We start from the raw sequence: 15,491 nt of genomic DNA on the forward strand, positions 1-15,491 counted from the left end.
CCTCATTCACTAAGAAGAATCTAGCTGTGGTAAAAGACTTAGTACACAGTGTATTATCTAAACACAGTATAATGGGTGATAAAAGCTGCTCAACATACCCTCCTTGACTTCATCCACTGCAGGTTTTGAACTTTCTTCTTTCCTCTGCTTTATTGCCTGTAGCTCCTTCTTCAGCTGCCGTGCCTCTTTCCGTAATTCATCACTGCGAATGGAGAAATCAGGTTTAAAGCGTTTAAACTCAACATCTATAACCGTTATAAAGAATTACACCTGTAACAGACGAGAGCGATGACAGAGAGCGAGTTTCCCGGATAAAAACGTCAATCGTATGACAAATGTACGATAAATGGTTAAAACTGACTTCTGGCTCCAGTGGCTCCTGCTGTAAAATAAGTGCATACATCATTTGAAAACATTGCTTCGATACACCGTGTGTTGCTGGTCTTTACAAACAAACATTAACTGTTCTCAAAATTTAATGTTCATGGCCAATTATGCGAGCGTATAAAACAGACATAAAATACTCTGCATGTGTCAGAAAGAAGAATGTACATTAAAAGCTTGTGTTACTCCAATAAATTTGATGGAGCCTTAATAAAATAATTGTTCCCCCCCTCCGGGCTCCTGGAAAGCACTAGACGAGGTGCTGAGACTGAACAGACTCAAGTCAGAAAAATGTTAATGTGTTTCTTGTTTGGGGATGAGTAATTGTCACTCCGGTGTCAGAAAAAAGAGAAATGACTCCGACAGAGGTAGTAATTTCAAACCTATTAAAATGCTGTCACTCAGTATTGGTAATGAGTATAATCACTTCAACACTGTTTTTTCACACTTTTGCACTCGTATCCTCAAAAAGTCTTACACAACATGTTGTGTAAGACTTGAGTTAAGAAGTGAGTTAAATGCATCTTGGATATAAATCCTTAATCCTTTGTACATAGCACAAGTGTGGGATAAGGATATTGGTCAACATGTTAGGAACAGGTATAAAATGTTGGCTAAGAAGCCATGAGTCAAATCAAGACCAAAGTTCAAAGAGACAAGTGTCAGGTCAAGGCCCAAGTCAAGGACAAAAAGTCTCTAAAACAAGACCTAAGTGAATATCACAAGATCCAACCTTGAATCCCAAATCAGTCAAGGGCAGGCCTCATATCAAGTTCCCAGTCAAACACAACAAATAACAAATCAAGTCTCAGTTCTTAACACAACAAAGTCAAGAACAAGTAGTCCCAAATCACGACTAGTAAGCCCGATCTGTTAGTGAATACCAAGTGGTGAATACCAACAGATCGAACTTTGAGTCCCAAATCAGTAAACGGTAGGTCAGAGAAGCACAACGAATGTCAAATCAAGTCTCAGGTCTTGACACAACAAAGTGAAGAACAATAAGTCTCCAATCAAGTCCCAAGTTGAGACCTAACTCAAGGCTAACAACTTCAGTCCCAAAAAACCCGTTCAGACAAGTCTAATGTCAAGTTCTCTGTCTAGCTAAAGACCAGTGACCAAGTTAAAACCAACAAGACCAAAGTCAAGTCCCCAATACAATGAAGGGAAGTCCCAAGTCAAGACCGGCAACTCCCAAATTAAGTCCAAAGTCAAGACCTGAGTGAAGAGCAACAAGTCACAGGTCAAGCCTGAAACCTTTGGGTCCTTTGTCCTATACAAGAGACAGTCTGACTTTAAATATTTCATCATTCATTATTTATTAAAGGCAAAACAGTTCCAGATCTTTTTGAGTCTTCAGACCAGATCGGATCATCGGATTCAATACTCAAGTCTCAAGTTCCTGTCAGGTGACTCGGGTCCACTCCTCCGCAGAGCAGAGCACAACATAACACTTTGGATGGAAGTCATGGGATATTATTACAGGTAATTGTGTGCAGTTAACTTCATAAACGTCCTGTGATACATGAGAAATACAACCGCCAAATGCTGTTAGTGGCAGAAGTAATGAAAAACTTTATGTTTCCTTCCCCCCCAAGTGGCACTACATTAAATGTTACGGGCACTTCTTATGTCCTGCACCCCTTATAAACCCTTTAACTGGATGACAGAGGAAAGCCAAGGCACATCTTTGCTTCCTTGATTCAAGGTAGTATCCCTTTTTGGCCGGTGGCCCGCAGCCCAGCTCATGCAAGGCTAAATGCTGGAAGTCTGAACGCAGGCCAGCCTTGCTGATTATTGTTCCCTTTCACATGATTGAGACTCGTGCCAGTTTGCAGGGCAGATACTGTATGTTATGTTAGAAAATGATAATATTTTTGTACTGCCTGACAGCTCTGTTTTTGTCCCATTCTCTTACGAAGCCACAAAGCACAGGTAAGCTGCACAGTCTGGGCCCCTGGCCTAGAAACATGTGAGGCATCTCCAGACCAAACAATGGCTGCCTTTGTTTCTTACATCTGCTTCTCTGGACTGACATTCATTTATATCCATTTCTTTCCTTTTATCTGGAACTTTCATTCTTGTGTTTGCAGCTTTCCAACAGTCACGTTATCTTTTGTTTAATTCTCTGACGTCCTGTGCAGCGGCAGTGGCGGTGGCAGCAAAGCATCGAGGTATCAAACTGAGTGATATTTTAACTGTAAGTGCCTTTACAAATATTAACAGCTGCAGCTGACTTGATGTCATGTCTCTTCCTCGTTAGCTTCCCCGCTGCTCCTGAGGATACACATGAGGAATCAGTCAGACATGCAGTTGTTAGTCCTCTCCTTTCCTGAAGAAAAAATGTTGCAGCTGAATCCAGACTGAGTTGCCAAGAGCAAAACTGGCTGGCAGGGTCAGACTTGGCCTGTGTGAGGAAGTCTCCTGCTCAGCTCTGTCTAGAAGCAATGACAACAAACCTCTTTTCTGAGACACATTTTTACATACAGTATGTTAATGAGAGTCAGATGTGACAAACCAAAGGCGGGCAACCAAGTGTAACAACACGAAGGCTACAAAATGCCATTCACAATATCACACAAATAGATGAGGTAAACCTCCGATAACCCTGAGAGAACGAATAAATAAATTATAAAGCACTTTTCATGCGAAGGGCGCAGCGCAAACTGCTTCACAATTCAGCTGCAAAGCCAAAAACACTAAAAACAGAGCTTTAAAAACAACACATACACAGAGAGGAAGGGAGAAAATGAGCGTTACTATTTATAAAAACACATTAAGAACGTTTCCTTAGCGAGATTAAAACAGACAGCTGCTACTTAAATGCATTCGCTTTTGAGTTGTTGTTTAAAACTGTCCACTGAGTCAGCAAGTTTAATATTTAAAGCAGAGTTTTCCATATTTTTGGGGGCGTAAGTGGCTAAAAGCAGCATCCTCGAAGGTTTTTGTGGCGACCTTGGGAATAGTTAAAGGAGCAGCTGTGGAGGATCTTAGGGTTCGTGGAGGATCGCAGAGCGATAGGGAGTCTGTGATATAAGACGGGGACGAGGTCATTTAGTGCTTTAAGAACTGGAGAGCTTTGAAATCAAGTCCGAAGATATACAGGGAGTGAATGGAGGCTGCATAAACAGGAGTTATATGAGCTTTAATGATAAAGGCCTTGCAGATGCATTCTGGGTAGTTTGTAGTTTTGCAATGGTAGACAGGAAAACAGTGGAGGACTCACCTTTGCTGTATCTTGCGAATTAGACCAGAAAAAGTGGTGCACCCAATCCATCGTTATCGACCGACTTTCATTAAGAATACACAAATGGCAGATAAAAATCAATGCTTCTGATCACCAATCACCTTCGAAAAGAGCCACTGTGTGTTGTGAAGAGTGGTCCAACGTTTAACATGGCGCCATACCATCAAGACAAAACCCTTCAGGTGTTTGAGACTGAAATAAAGTTCTCCCATCTGCCATTGATGCCAAAGATGAATGATCTCACTCGTGGTAAATCGGTCTTGGTATGGTCTCTAGTTAAACTGGGCTGTATAATTGTTGTCAGAATCTAAATTGGTGTCTGTTTAATGGTTTTAAAGCTTTACTCAGAAAAGGGTGAATTACAGCTGCAGTGGTTTTTACTGAGACACGAGGGGTCGGAGTTGGTTATTCTGAGTTGCAGCCTTTAAATGATCCATTCCAGCAGGGGATTGGTGGACACTCTTGAAAAGGTCAATGTGACCAGGGTCAGGGCAGCAGGCAGACGCTTTCATATACTTTTGCATTGTTCATCCTCAGTAGTTGGAGGCTCCCGCTGTGTTTTCCAGTGTGTGAGTCACCGACCACTTGTCTTGAGGCTCTTGCTTGAACACAGTCCAGCGTCGTTCCTCCAGGACTGAGAGAGGAGAGGGGTGGGTGACGGTACGACGTATGCATCTATTCTGCAGCGAGGGAGAGGAACGCTCTGGACTGAGTGATCATTTTCTACCTGCCTTGACACGCTGCCATTCACAAAACAAGATACGTCTCCGAGGCAACAGCCAAACAATCGGCTCCACAACCCCGCCGCTGCCAATGAACAGAGAGAGGCCAGAAAGGGCAGGAAAAGCCCCAACAACACCTGTTAAGACACACCTTGGGGCTCAGCAAATTCCTCTCAAGACCCTCGGATCACAACACTACAAATTATTTTCTTTCTCCACACTTGGACTTGGACTGGATGAATCACATTTTGTTCAAATAATCCCAGCGTGTATTCACATTTATTCAGGCAGTGGCTATTTTTAATAGAGTCTTATTCATGCTGGATTTTTTCAAGGCCAATGCCAAAAATATATATTTCTAATTTTCTCAATTGTAATAACAACATCTTAGCCCATCATACGTTTTAAATTTGAGCACACAATATAAACAAATATTCTATAAGGACCTATTATTGTTATGTGGATATTGATGATATGCACCAAGCAGCTGGGAAATAAACCACTTGGTGCTCTCTGGTGGTCAAACTCTGTAATGGTGACACTGTTTCTAAACAAACAAAAACCTTAAACATCTATATTTTTGTCATATTATGGGACAACATATACATAATGGTGTTCTGTGTAAAGCTAAACTCAACAAACCATAAGACAGACGACTGCTCCATTTTTTTTATGACATTTACGAACGGGAGTCGACAACTCATGAGCTCCTCCAAAGTCCAAACTCAGCCTCTTTTCAGCGTGGTGGTTTATACAGTGAAGACTTATAAATCAGAATCACAATTTTAATTCTTGCGCAGAAATGTGTCGTTGATAAATATTTACACAGAACTGCTGGGAGAAGACTTTTGCGTACAGAGACTGAACTGAACCGACTACACGGCATAATTATTTCCATCGTTTGTCATTCTGCACTGCATGGTTACTACAGGTGACATAACACATTTCTCCATGCAGGCACACTGCTGAGATAGAAGCAAAGAAATACCTACATTTATATGTATAAAGCACTTATTCTATGTATATTTTACATTTGTGTTGCTTTTATTATTAAACAGACTACAGTCGTGTCATATTACAACAACTTCCCGTTTAGATAATTGATTTTCACATGCATTTTTCCTCTCAAAAACATTCACTACTGTCCACAACACTATCTAGAGGTAAGTAAAAAGGAAGTGATAGCTGGTACAACTCTATCCAGGTGCAGTTAACGTGTATTATATGCAATATTATACACAGTACAGGTGAAAAGCAACATCTGAAGGACTGGAGGACGGACAGAAGAGGAGGATTTGGAAGAGTTTGTGGAGTACACCCTCTGCCTGTGCCTCTCTATCTGCCTTCATCCACTCATTTATGCATCCATCCATGGCCTCTCCATCTGCCAGCAGGAGAGGAGGCTCTGCTGGTCATTTAAACAAATGTGCAGCCACTCAGCTGTTATCATTAGCTGCCAGATAAACAGACTGAAGTGAATCCCTTTTTTTTTTCTATGTGTGTGTGTGTGTGTGTGTGTGTGTGTGTGACTCCCTACCAGTCCCTGTGGTCCAGGTCTACCTTGAAGGGGGAGGGGGGCTGCCAGCTACTGTCACTCTTTCAGAAAATTAAAAAAGAAAAAGTGAAACCTGGAAAAGCTGTGGATGATTAACTTTTCATAAAGAAAGCATATGAAGTGATTGGCAGCAGACCAAGAGCTCTCTCATGAGTCAGAACCTTGCATTTAATACTCCAGTGTCTGGCAGGAGTCTGAGGCTGACACAGGAATTCGACAAAACCTTAAAAATAGTACAGTGATGACTGTATGGTTCATCAAAAATTCAGTCGTTTTCCAAAATGCACAAGCAGGCGTAGAGTTGCCTTTTTTGGATTTGTCTGTATTCTAATTTTCCAGCCTTCAAGTCACCTAAAGAAATGTAGTTACTGATAAAAACCAAACAGTTTGGACTTAGAGTAAACCCCACAGGAAGGTGGTGAAAATTCAAACGTGTGTTTATAAGTACGATTTAACACATCTCAGAGCTCGGGGTAAGTAAACTTCAAGGATGGTGATGGCAGCAGCAGCAGCAGCAGCAGCAGCAGCAGCAGCAGCAGCAGCTTCTCCCTGCTATGGTGGACTCAGACCAGTCTAACGACTGAGCAAGTGATGTGGATGAATGTGCTAGAATAACAAGATGGCTGGGTGAGCTCCCCTCAGGGGGCACTCCATGGCTTGGTCAAAAGCCAAGGAGAACTGTGAGCTGCAGTGGAGGAATCCAACCTCAACACAGGAATTTGCATGACTTTGCAGAGTGATCTAGACCAACACATTACCCACGCAGTGGACCAAGGTTCCTCTTTTAGAGCTCCTCATCGGCCTCCTTCTTGGAGACTAGATGCTGTGCTCTTCTGTTAATTAGTCATAATGAAAGACAGTAGGATATTAAGTTTCTCCTCTTCTTTATAGCGGTGACGTTCACTTGTACATTTGCCTTGTAAATATTTTCGCTTTGTTTGAGAGCAGAAGACGGAGCAAACATGCACATTGTCGAATGTTGACTTTGATCGCCGTCCAAGTGTTCTGCTGCTTTTTTATTCATTTTCAACCCTCACATCCTAGACATGCATTTCTGTCTGGAACTCTTTCCAGCGAGCGAAGTGCCCCATATGGGGCAGACATGCTACAGTGGGCCAGAGATGTGTAAACCTGGAGGTTCCAAAACATACACAATCCCGCTGCCAAGAACTGGATTATCTCAAGCAGTTTTCTACACAAAGGCAGCGCCAAATGCTTTTTTGATCTTCGCAACCTTTGCCTGAGAACGCGTTGGGTTGTGACCGATGACAAGAGACAGGTGCAGCCAATTAATACACGATGAAACGGCACCGGTGGGGGGGGAAACGGCCACTTGGTCAGGATAATTAGTGTCTGATGTCCCATTTAAGTTACACTGTCCACAAGGGCTGAAGGAAGAGGAAGAGGAGGAAGATGAAGACTGCAGCTGTAACGATTAGTCGATAAATCAATTTGCAACTACTTTGATCATCAATTTTAGTCGTTTTTACCTGAAACTTCCTCACAGTGTCACCAGGAACCGTTCAGAGCACCTGAAGACGTCTTTTTAGTCTTCATGGGAACTATAATGAACATTTTTCACAAGTTCAACTGTAAATCAGATCGATTCATAATTATTGTTAGTTGATTGATAAAACACACTCTGGTTGAGCAGAGGGCCCGAGGGGAAGATCTGATTAGTCAGAGCTCTGCTATCTGAAAGTTTACGACAGCTCCATAACACATCTAAATATAATACGGAGCAGCAACAACAGTATGACATTATTAAACCCCTCGGCAGTAAACAATCACGTGGATGACGTGATAACCGTGACAGCACGTCGTCGTCGTCGTCGTCTTCTTCTTTTAAACAACTCCATTAAAAATCTTTCCACTTGTATTATTAAAAGTCTGCTGCCATGTGCCGTATACACCGTTTATAAGTGTGCGATAACAAGTGATCTAAATAGCAGGAAGAGCAGCTCTGTCATTGTCTTCAGCCCTGCACTAACTGAAAAGCGATTACCAGAGACAGCAGAGGGAGCCAGGCTCTGCTGGCAGAAGCAGCTCACACTGTGTCCCACAGCCATATGGAAGCGTTTTGCTTCCCCAGTCATGCCCCGTCGGGTTTAACAAAAGTGGCGACTACCACATACACTGCTTTTGGGACTTCATTCAGTACTGTCTCTTATAAAGCAAACCCCCCCCCCACACCCCACCACCCCTCCTCCCTCTCCCTCCCTCTCCCTAAAGGGGCCTACTTCAAACATAGCGAAAAAGGCAGATTTGATCAATAGCAACATAAAAGAAGTGTCAAACTGTGAGCATAAAAGCTTAAACCAGAATTACCAAACAACAGCAGACGTCGCAGCGAGGCCGAGACAAACTCAGTGTGAAGAGGATCTGTTCCGATCCAGTTGTGACTGATCTTTAAAGTCTGAAAAATTTGCTCGGTCCACTATTTCTGGCACCGCGGCCGGTGGACGTGAACAAGTCCAAGCATTTTGCAATCATGGAATATTGCAGTGGAATATCATCTGGCTGCTGGAGAGCAACATAAGATAGTTTTGACCTGATGTAAAAACTATTTTGGTTTCAAGGAGACTCCTAATTTCAAGGTTGTCTCAGCAGCCTTGACTTTGAGGAAGAAAGATACAGTCAGCACTGTAACTTTACTTCCCCCCCCCCACCCCCCATCCGACTAGAGGCCTGAGTGCACTGCAGACACTGAAGCACTGTCCTTCACACACACATTACACACTGTACGTCTGCAGTGTGGGGAGGAATTAAAAAAGGGAGAGGACAAACAACAAAAGCTCCGCATTAGTGGAGTTAATCGCACAGAGCCGGGGGAAAGAGAAGAGAGAGAGAGTGGCTGCTTTTAACGGCCTCGCTTGTGCTTTTTTTTCCCAGGTGACTAGATACCAGTTGGTGTTCCTCCTTGTGCACAGAGCAGCTCAAAGCCCAAAGCAAAGCAACGGTGGGAGAGCAGAGCTCACCCTGCAACAATGCCCCCTTTGTCCCGGACTAACACTGTACCTACCAGCCTGCTCTTTGATTCGCTGCCAAGACAAACCACTGTGTTGGGTTACAGTTCTTGTAGCAAAACAATCTGCGCTTGTGTTTAATATACTACAGTCTGCCTGCATTGGGCTGGCTGTCAGTCAGGACACACACACACACACACACACACACACACACACAACTGACTCGGGGCCCGCTCCTTATCCCATTAGCACTAATGAGAGAAGGGTATGTTGATTATGTGTGTTGAGGGCTACCTGTTAAGAGGATATGGAGGAGAGATAACCGGCCAAACTCGGCAGCATCAAAGAGAGATGAAAGATAAATCGCTCGCTCCCTCGTTCTCCTCGGGGTCATTTTCGTTTTCGAGTGTCGTCTCACACACTCACACACACAGACACACACACACACTCACACCGTCACCTTCCACTCTCACCTTCATTTCACTCACACTGCTGGCTCAGACAGAGGCGCTGTTTGCTTCTACTGCAGCACAGTAAGTAATTTGCGTCGAGTGCCAACATTCCTGTTTCAAATAGCAGGTCCACTGATGTTGGTCCAGTGAGCTACAACTGAGATATGTGTGCGTTTGTGTGTATGTGTATGTGTGTGTGTGTGTGTGTGTGAATGTATGTGTAGAAGCAGAGCTGAAGAGCAATAGATGCAGCCGAGATAGTGTGTGAGTTTACATCCACCTGTTTTTAACGCACATTTTTTAAAGTGCACATCAAAGAACTGCGGTGAAATCGAGTGCTGGGCTCAGGTGGAAAATAATGAGTATATTAAAGGGATAGTTCAACATTTTGGCAAATTTGCCCATTGCCATAATCCCTATAGTGTTAGCAGTAGGTTCATTACCTTTAATTGTCGGTGCAAGCTATTTTTAGAACGGCGGAGCAGAGCCGTGAGCTGCTCAGAGCTACGCTACGGAGGCTCATGGGATTTCTTGGTTTCCCTCATCAAACTCATCAAATACACAATCCAACAACTCCAAAACACTCTGGTGGACAAGTTGTGACCTGCACATTCACCACACTATGAGATAATAACGGAACGTTACGAGACGGAGTTGTTTTAGAGGAAAATTCATGCGCGTTCCCGTCGAGGGCAGTTTTTCATCAAGCAGTCTCTGCATTTACCTCTAAAACAACTCTGTCTCGTAACGTTCTGTTATTATCTCATAGCGTGGTGAATGTGCAGGTCACAACTTGTCCACCAGAGCGTTTTGGAGTTGTTGGATTGTGTATTTGATGAGTTTGATGAGAGAAACCAAAAAATCCCATGAGCCTCCGTAGTGTAGCTCTGAGCAGCTTGTGGCTCTGCGCCGCCGTTCTAAAAATAGCTTGCACCGACAATTAAAGGTAATGAACCTACTGCTAAGACTACAGGGATTATGGCAATGGGCCAATTTGCCAAAATGTCACAAGAGGATGTGACAGAAAGGTGAGCGATAGGTCGCCATAAACAGCCATGCACCCAAATCACGGCCCGACACAAGTGCCACCTGGTGGAGTCAGGTTACTGCCAAGATGGCGACAGCAGAGCAGCCCGCTCTGAGCTTCAACACCTCTCCTCAGAAACCTATAGGCGACGTCACAGAGGCTACATCCATCTGTATTTACAGTCTATAATCATAATCTACCCAAAAACGTCTGTGACCTACATACTGTATCTACTGACTGTGATGCTCCATCATATTTATTTTTCTTTCCACTTCATTGACTCATATTTAGTGGATAGAAAATACAAATTGATTTAGACTTTGCACTACAGCCGGATGAAAACCCACATACAGACACATGACTTCAATAGGCAAAGACTGGAGCTACATTCAAGAGCATCACACTTGTGAAAACACACTCTTAACTGAACTCTAACAATTTCAATGTGACTATAATAAAACAACAAAGTGTAATGGGAATTTTTATGGATAATTTGTTGTTGACAATCTACCTGCTCTCACATGATATGTTTGTCACTATGTTTTGATATTTGAAAGACCAAAGAGTGATTGAGTCGTCAAGAAGAAGATAATCGGTAGATTCACCGATAAAGATTATAATTATTGGTTGTCTTTACTACGGGAACTTATTTTCAGTGAAAGGATTAAAAGATCTGCAGGCTTAAATTAACTTTTCTCTATCAATCTTAGTCACAGAAACAGCCCTTATATATTAGGTGAACATGTATTAATGAATGTATTAATCAATCCACAACCAATTTATGGAAATATATATTTCTATAGGTTTAACAATTTGACTGAATCTGAAAATTGTACAGTTTAACTCTTAATAAATAGCTCAGTGTGCCACCTTCGAGTGATGCGCATGTTTTAAATTAGACCTATTTTGAAAAAGGGGAAATACAGTTTGAGTTTGTTAGTGTCGACGGTCCAGTCACGACCTCATCAAAGAAACCCGCAGACAAAACACGGCTGTTGTGGGGGGATTTGCTGCTGCTACAGAGGCAGTAATTAATACATGTTAATGATTGTTTTTAGTGAGTCTAGGCCTCCGGGGGCGTCTGAACATTATATGATCACTCATTTCATTCTCACCTCTGAGGCTTGTTGATGTCGCTCTGAAACGTCACCATTAAATCAGTGAGAAGCTGAAACGAGTGGCCGAGAAAATCAACTATACATTAAAAAGATCTTCTCTCATTTTCAGGCAAAAACATAAATATTTTCTGATGTCAGGTTCTCAAATGAGAGGATTTGCTGCTTTTCTTATTTCATGAGATATCAAACTGGACTTTTGGTCATTTTTTTTAGATTTACTAGAGACTCAGTTTATCATAAAGATAAAAGTTTGCACAGCCTATTCTCACTTCACTGCTGTAATTCAACAGGAGAGCAAATCTCCAGCAGAGTCTCTGTATCACACAGGATAACAGCGCCCCCACCTGGTTTTTAAGCCACATTACAAGTACAGCAACAACAAGGGGGTAGTGACCAGTGTGATAACCAGGTTGACTATTTGCTAGACTAGATTTTTATTCCTACCTGAAGCCTCAGAGAGACTCAGGCTGAGAGTTAGGACACCGTCGTACCTGCGGCTGCTCTTCTTCCCTCGCTCTTCATCGCTGGGCTCTGCTGCTTTCTCTTTCAACTTCTTCAGCTTGTTACTGATGATCTCTCTCATCCTCTCCCTCTCCTCCGAGTCGTAGTCGTCATCCCCATCATCATCACCGTCTTCGACATCGTCATCGGCCTCGTCATCGTCTGGCTGCAGGAGCAAAGTGAAACTCACAGTCGGATAAAAGCGACAAGGGAACAAAAGAGATTTTTCATGGTGGTTGTCGTCAGGCTTACGTCAGCTGTGTCTGCAGACTTCTTCTTCTTCTTCCTTTTAAAGTAAAACAGACGTGGGTTAATGTTGAGAAGGACAAATTGAATTATTTCCAAAACATTAAATAGTTTTTTTTTAAGTATTACATACTTATTAACCGCTGGAACAGAGCTCAGCCTTGGGTCGTCTTTCAGGAGGTCGTGGCTGCTTTTGCTTTTTCCCTTGAACGTCTGAGGAAACAAAACACACATCAATGGTGAGCATTTAGTTTTTTCATGTTTTGTAATATTTTTCAAATTAATTGCATACTCCAATTTCTGAAAAAACACATTTTATTTAAACAGAAAATAATCCAAGGTCTGTACACTTCACCAGCTCCCTATTCTGAAGGACTTGGGTGCAGCATATACAGCACAATTACTCATATTTATGTGATATATTTTGGCAAACATGTTTGATTAACATGTATGATTTTGAATTTGTTGGTTTGTTTTTATGTTTGTTGAGTAATCCAGTACCTGGCTGACTTGAGCCGCCATCTCCTCTTCCTCCTCAGCTTCCTCCCCAAATGACAACAGACTGAAATTCCTACAAAAATAAATCAAAACATTGCTGTTATTGAAGCATCAAACTAAATTTAGCCACACAGAAAAGTGAAATTATTTTCATCTTGAATTCTTGAGCAGCTCAAACAATTCAATTTGTCACTAGATTAATGGCCAATTAATTTCAGCACAAAGTCTATAAAGAGGTATTTTAAAGTTCACCGTTGCTTGCTGTCAGAACATATGTAGATGCTTCAGCTGGTTGTTGATTATAATGTTTCTGACATCCACACATTTATATTTATATATATATAAAAAAAAAACAATGTTCCAGCAGGTTCAGAATAAAGATTTTGTTCCAATCAGAAAGACAAATGAAATCTGAGCACTCACTTTGTGGCTTTTGATTGAGATTTCTTTCCCTCCTCTTTGTCTTTGTCCTTCTTAGATTTCTTTGTCTCCCGAGGTATAATATCATCAAAAGGAGAATGAAGCACCTGGAGAAGACAAAAATATAGTAATTTGTTTTTTTCAGGTCAGTGTTTAAATCACAGGCAATAAAAAAGAACAAGTTGTCAAGTGGAAAAATAAGAAGAGCAACAAGAAAATACCTCAGCTGTTCTGATTTTATGGGGATTCAGGGGCCTTTCATCATGATCGCATTCAACTTCTGCTAATCTGAGCATGTTGTAAACTGTGTCTCCTGTGACCTGCATTAGGAGAATAAAAAAAGGTTAGTTACAACAGTCTTAGAAAGCTATTGAAGCTAGGAACAGAGGTTATACATGATACAAATCTCTCCTTGTTCTTCAGATTTACCTTGGCGAATATGGTGTGTTTATTGTTGAGCTCGTCTGCACGTGCCAAGGTGAAGAAAAACTGACTGCCATTGTCATGTGGCCCAGCGTTCGCCATGGCAACCAAACCTCTTCGATTGAAGCGCAATCTGGAGTGAAATTCATCCTGAAAGATTTCCACAAAAGAAAAAAGAAAAGACAAAAATAGGTATAGGTATTCATTCCCCTGTAAGAGAGCCGATTTTCACCTCAGCCTCGTTCTCCTGGCTTTTGATTGATCATCAATATGTCCTGAGTGGTTGATATTTACGGCTCTGTGTGACATTTAAGTAGAGGCGCTGTCTGACCTTGAACGGCCGGCCGTAGATGGACTCTCCGCCTTCCCCTGTTCCTGTGGGATCTCCACCTTGAATAATGAACTCAGGCACCACCCTGTGGAACATTGTGCCATCATAGTAACCTGTAGGACAGAAATATCATAGGAAAGAAAATCACTGTCATGTCACGGGGATGTAAAAAAGAAAAAAGATAGCTATTACACTAATACAAGATAATTTATATTTTTACACCACAATTTTCCTTTAATAACAGGATAATGGTGGTCAGGGAGTTTTTAGGTTCTAATGTTCTAATGTAATTTCAATTTTCAATGAAGAATATATTTTATTTATTTTTTTAATCATTTAAATTTTAGATGCACCACAAAATCAATAAATGACACTACTCCATATCTATAACACAGCATCATTAACATTATCTCAACATGGTTGCAGAGATTACTTTGCACATTTTTTCCCAGATATATCTAAAGCATAAGAGCCGACTGAATGATTCACTTTTGTGTAGTTTTGCAGTGTCTTATAATAAAATACAGAGAGTACGTAAATGGATTTGTAGTGATTTCTTTCCTCACCTTCCATGCACAGCTGCACAAAGTTCCTGCAGGCTTTAGGAGCCTCCTTGGACCACAGCTCGATGTCAATATCGCCTGCTGAGGTCTTCAACAGGACCTGAGAGGAGATCATAGAGTGGGATATTTCAATAGGTTATCATAATCACACTTCTAGGTATTGATCTATCGCCCGGAAGATCATAAACTGCCCCACAACACTAACATTTTATCTACAACAAATAATAGCGTTAGCTGTAAGTTACAATGTCATGCTGCTGCATTTTAATTGTTAACAGCAAGGAGCACGAAGCTACTGTACATTTTGGACTCTGAAATCAAAATATAACGTTATATGAAAGGCCTTTTCATGAAAATACGCATAAATTAAATATGTGAAAGTTAAAATTGCAGAAAGTCGCGCTCACCTTTCCATTTGTTGGAGGCTCTTGAATGTAAATGTTGCTCATTTTGACACCACGGCTGTGATTTTCGTTACAGGGAGAAACTGTCGGCTTTTAAACTGACACTAAAAAACACAAACTGGTGGATAATACGCGTTAAATTAGCTCGGTTTACAACTGACACATTTTCATAGTTTTCTGTCTACAGCCATATTGGCATGGAGAGGGAGGTTGTTGTTTATTTGTGATAACGCGGGGTGTTGCAAATAAAAACATTGTGTCCTTTTTAATTCTTTACAATAGTCAACATTTAGAACAGTCGCTGTATTTTTGATCAAGTGTAACAAATTATTTGTTTACAATAGTATTGGTTTGAAAATCTGATACACAAATAAAAAAGCCAAAAAATATCGCGAACTCCCCTAAAGGTGACTTTTGGTTTGATCCAAGTGCTCCATGGTAACCAACCCCCACGAAACAGAGAAATTATTTGTTCCTCCAAGTTAGCCACACTGTGATTTAAAAAGTATTTTAAAATCATTAAATGGTGAAAAAAAAAAATAATGATGGTAAATAATTTGTATTGTTATGAATTATGGCTGGTTGTTAAGGAAGAAATCGGTACTAAACTGGTAAGCGATAATTCAGAAGTCGA

At 41.5% G+C, this 15,491-nt stretch overlaps 1 protein-coding gene across 1 annotated transcript in view; it reads right to left on the reverse strand.

Annotated features, from left to right (window-relative positions):
- cwc27 (CWC27 spliceosome associated cyclophilin) overlaps window positions 1-15,054 on the reverse strand; it is a 35,038-nt gene extending 19,984 nt beyond the window's left edge. Inside the window, exons 1-11 of the mRNA XM_085793113.1 lie at window positions 14,861-15,054; window positions 14,457-14,553; window positions 13,891-14,003; window positions 13,566-13,709; window positions 13,358-13,456; window positions 13,140-13,243; window positions 12,720-12,789; window positions 12,352-12,431; window positions 12,225-12,258; window positions 11,963-12,138; window positions 99-202 (exon numbers count right to left, since the gene is read on the reverse strand). Of these exons, the coding sequence (XP_085649239.1) occupies window positions 99-202; window positions 11,963-12,138; window positions 12,225-12,258; window positions 12,352-12,431; window positions 12,720-12,789; window positions 13,140-13,243; window positions 13,358-13,456; window positions 13,566-13,709; window positions 13,891-14,003; window positions 14,457-14,553; window positions 14,861-14,902 (1,063 nt within the window). The 5' untranslated portion in view covers window positions 14,903-15,054. The remainder of the gene's footprint in view (window positions 1-98; window positions 203-11,962; window positions 12,139-12,224; window positions 12,259-12,351; window positions 12,432-12,719; window positions 12,790-13,139; window positions 13,244-13,357; window positions 13,457-13,565; window positions 13,710-13,890; window positions 14,004-14,456; window positions 14,554-14,860) is intronic.
- Window positions 15,055-15,491: the final 437 nt, after the last annotated feature.

The sequence above is a fragment of the Trachurus japonicus genome, chromosome 12 (genome assembly GCF_045865225.1).
Source record: "Trachurus japonicus isolate A0001 chromosome 12, Traja_1.0".
NCBI classification, from domain to species: domain Eukaryota; kingdom Metazoa; phylum Chordata; class Actinopteri; order Carangiformes; family Carangidae; genus Trachurus; species Trachurus japonicus.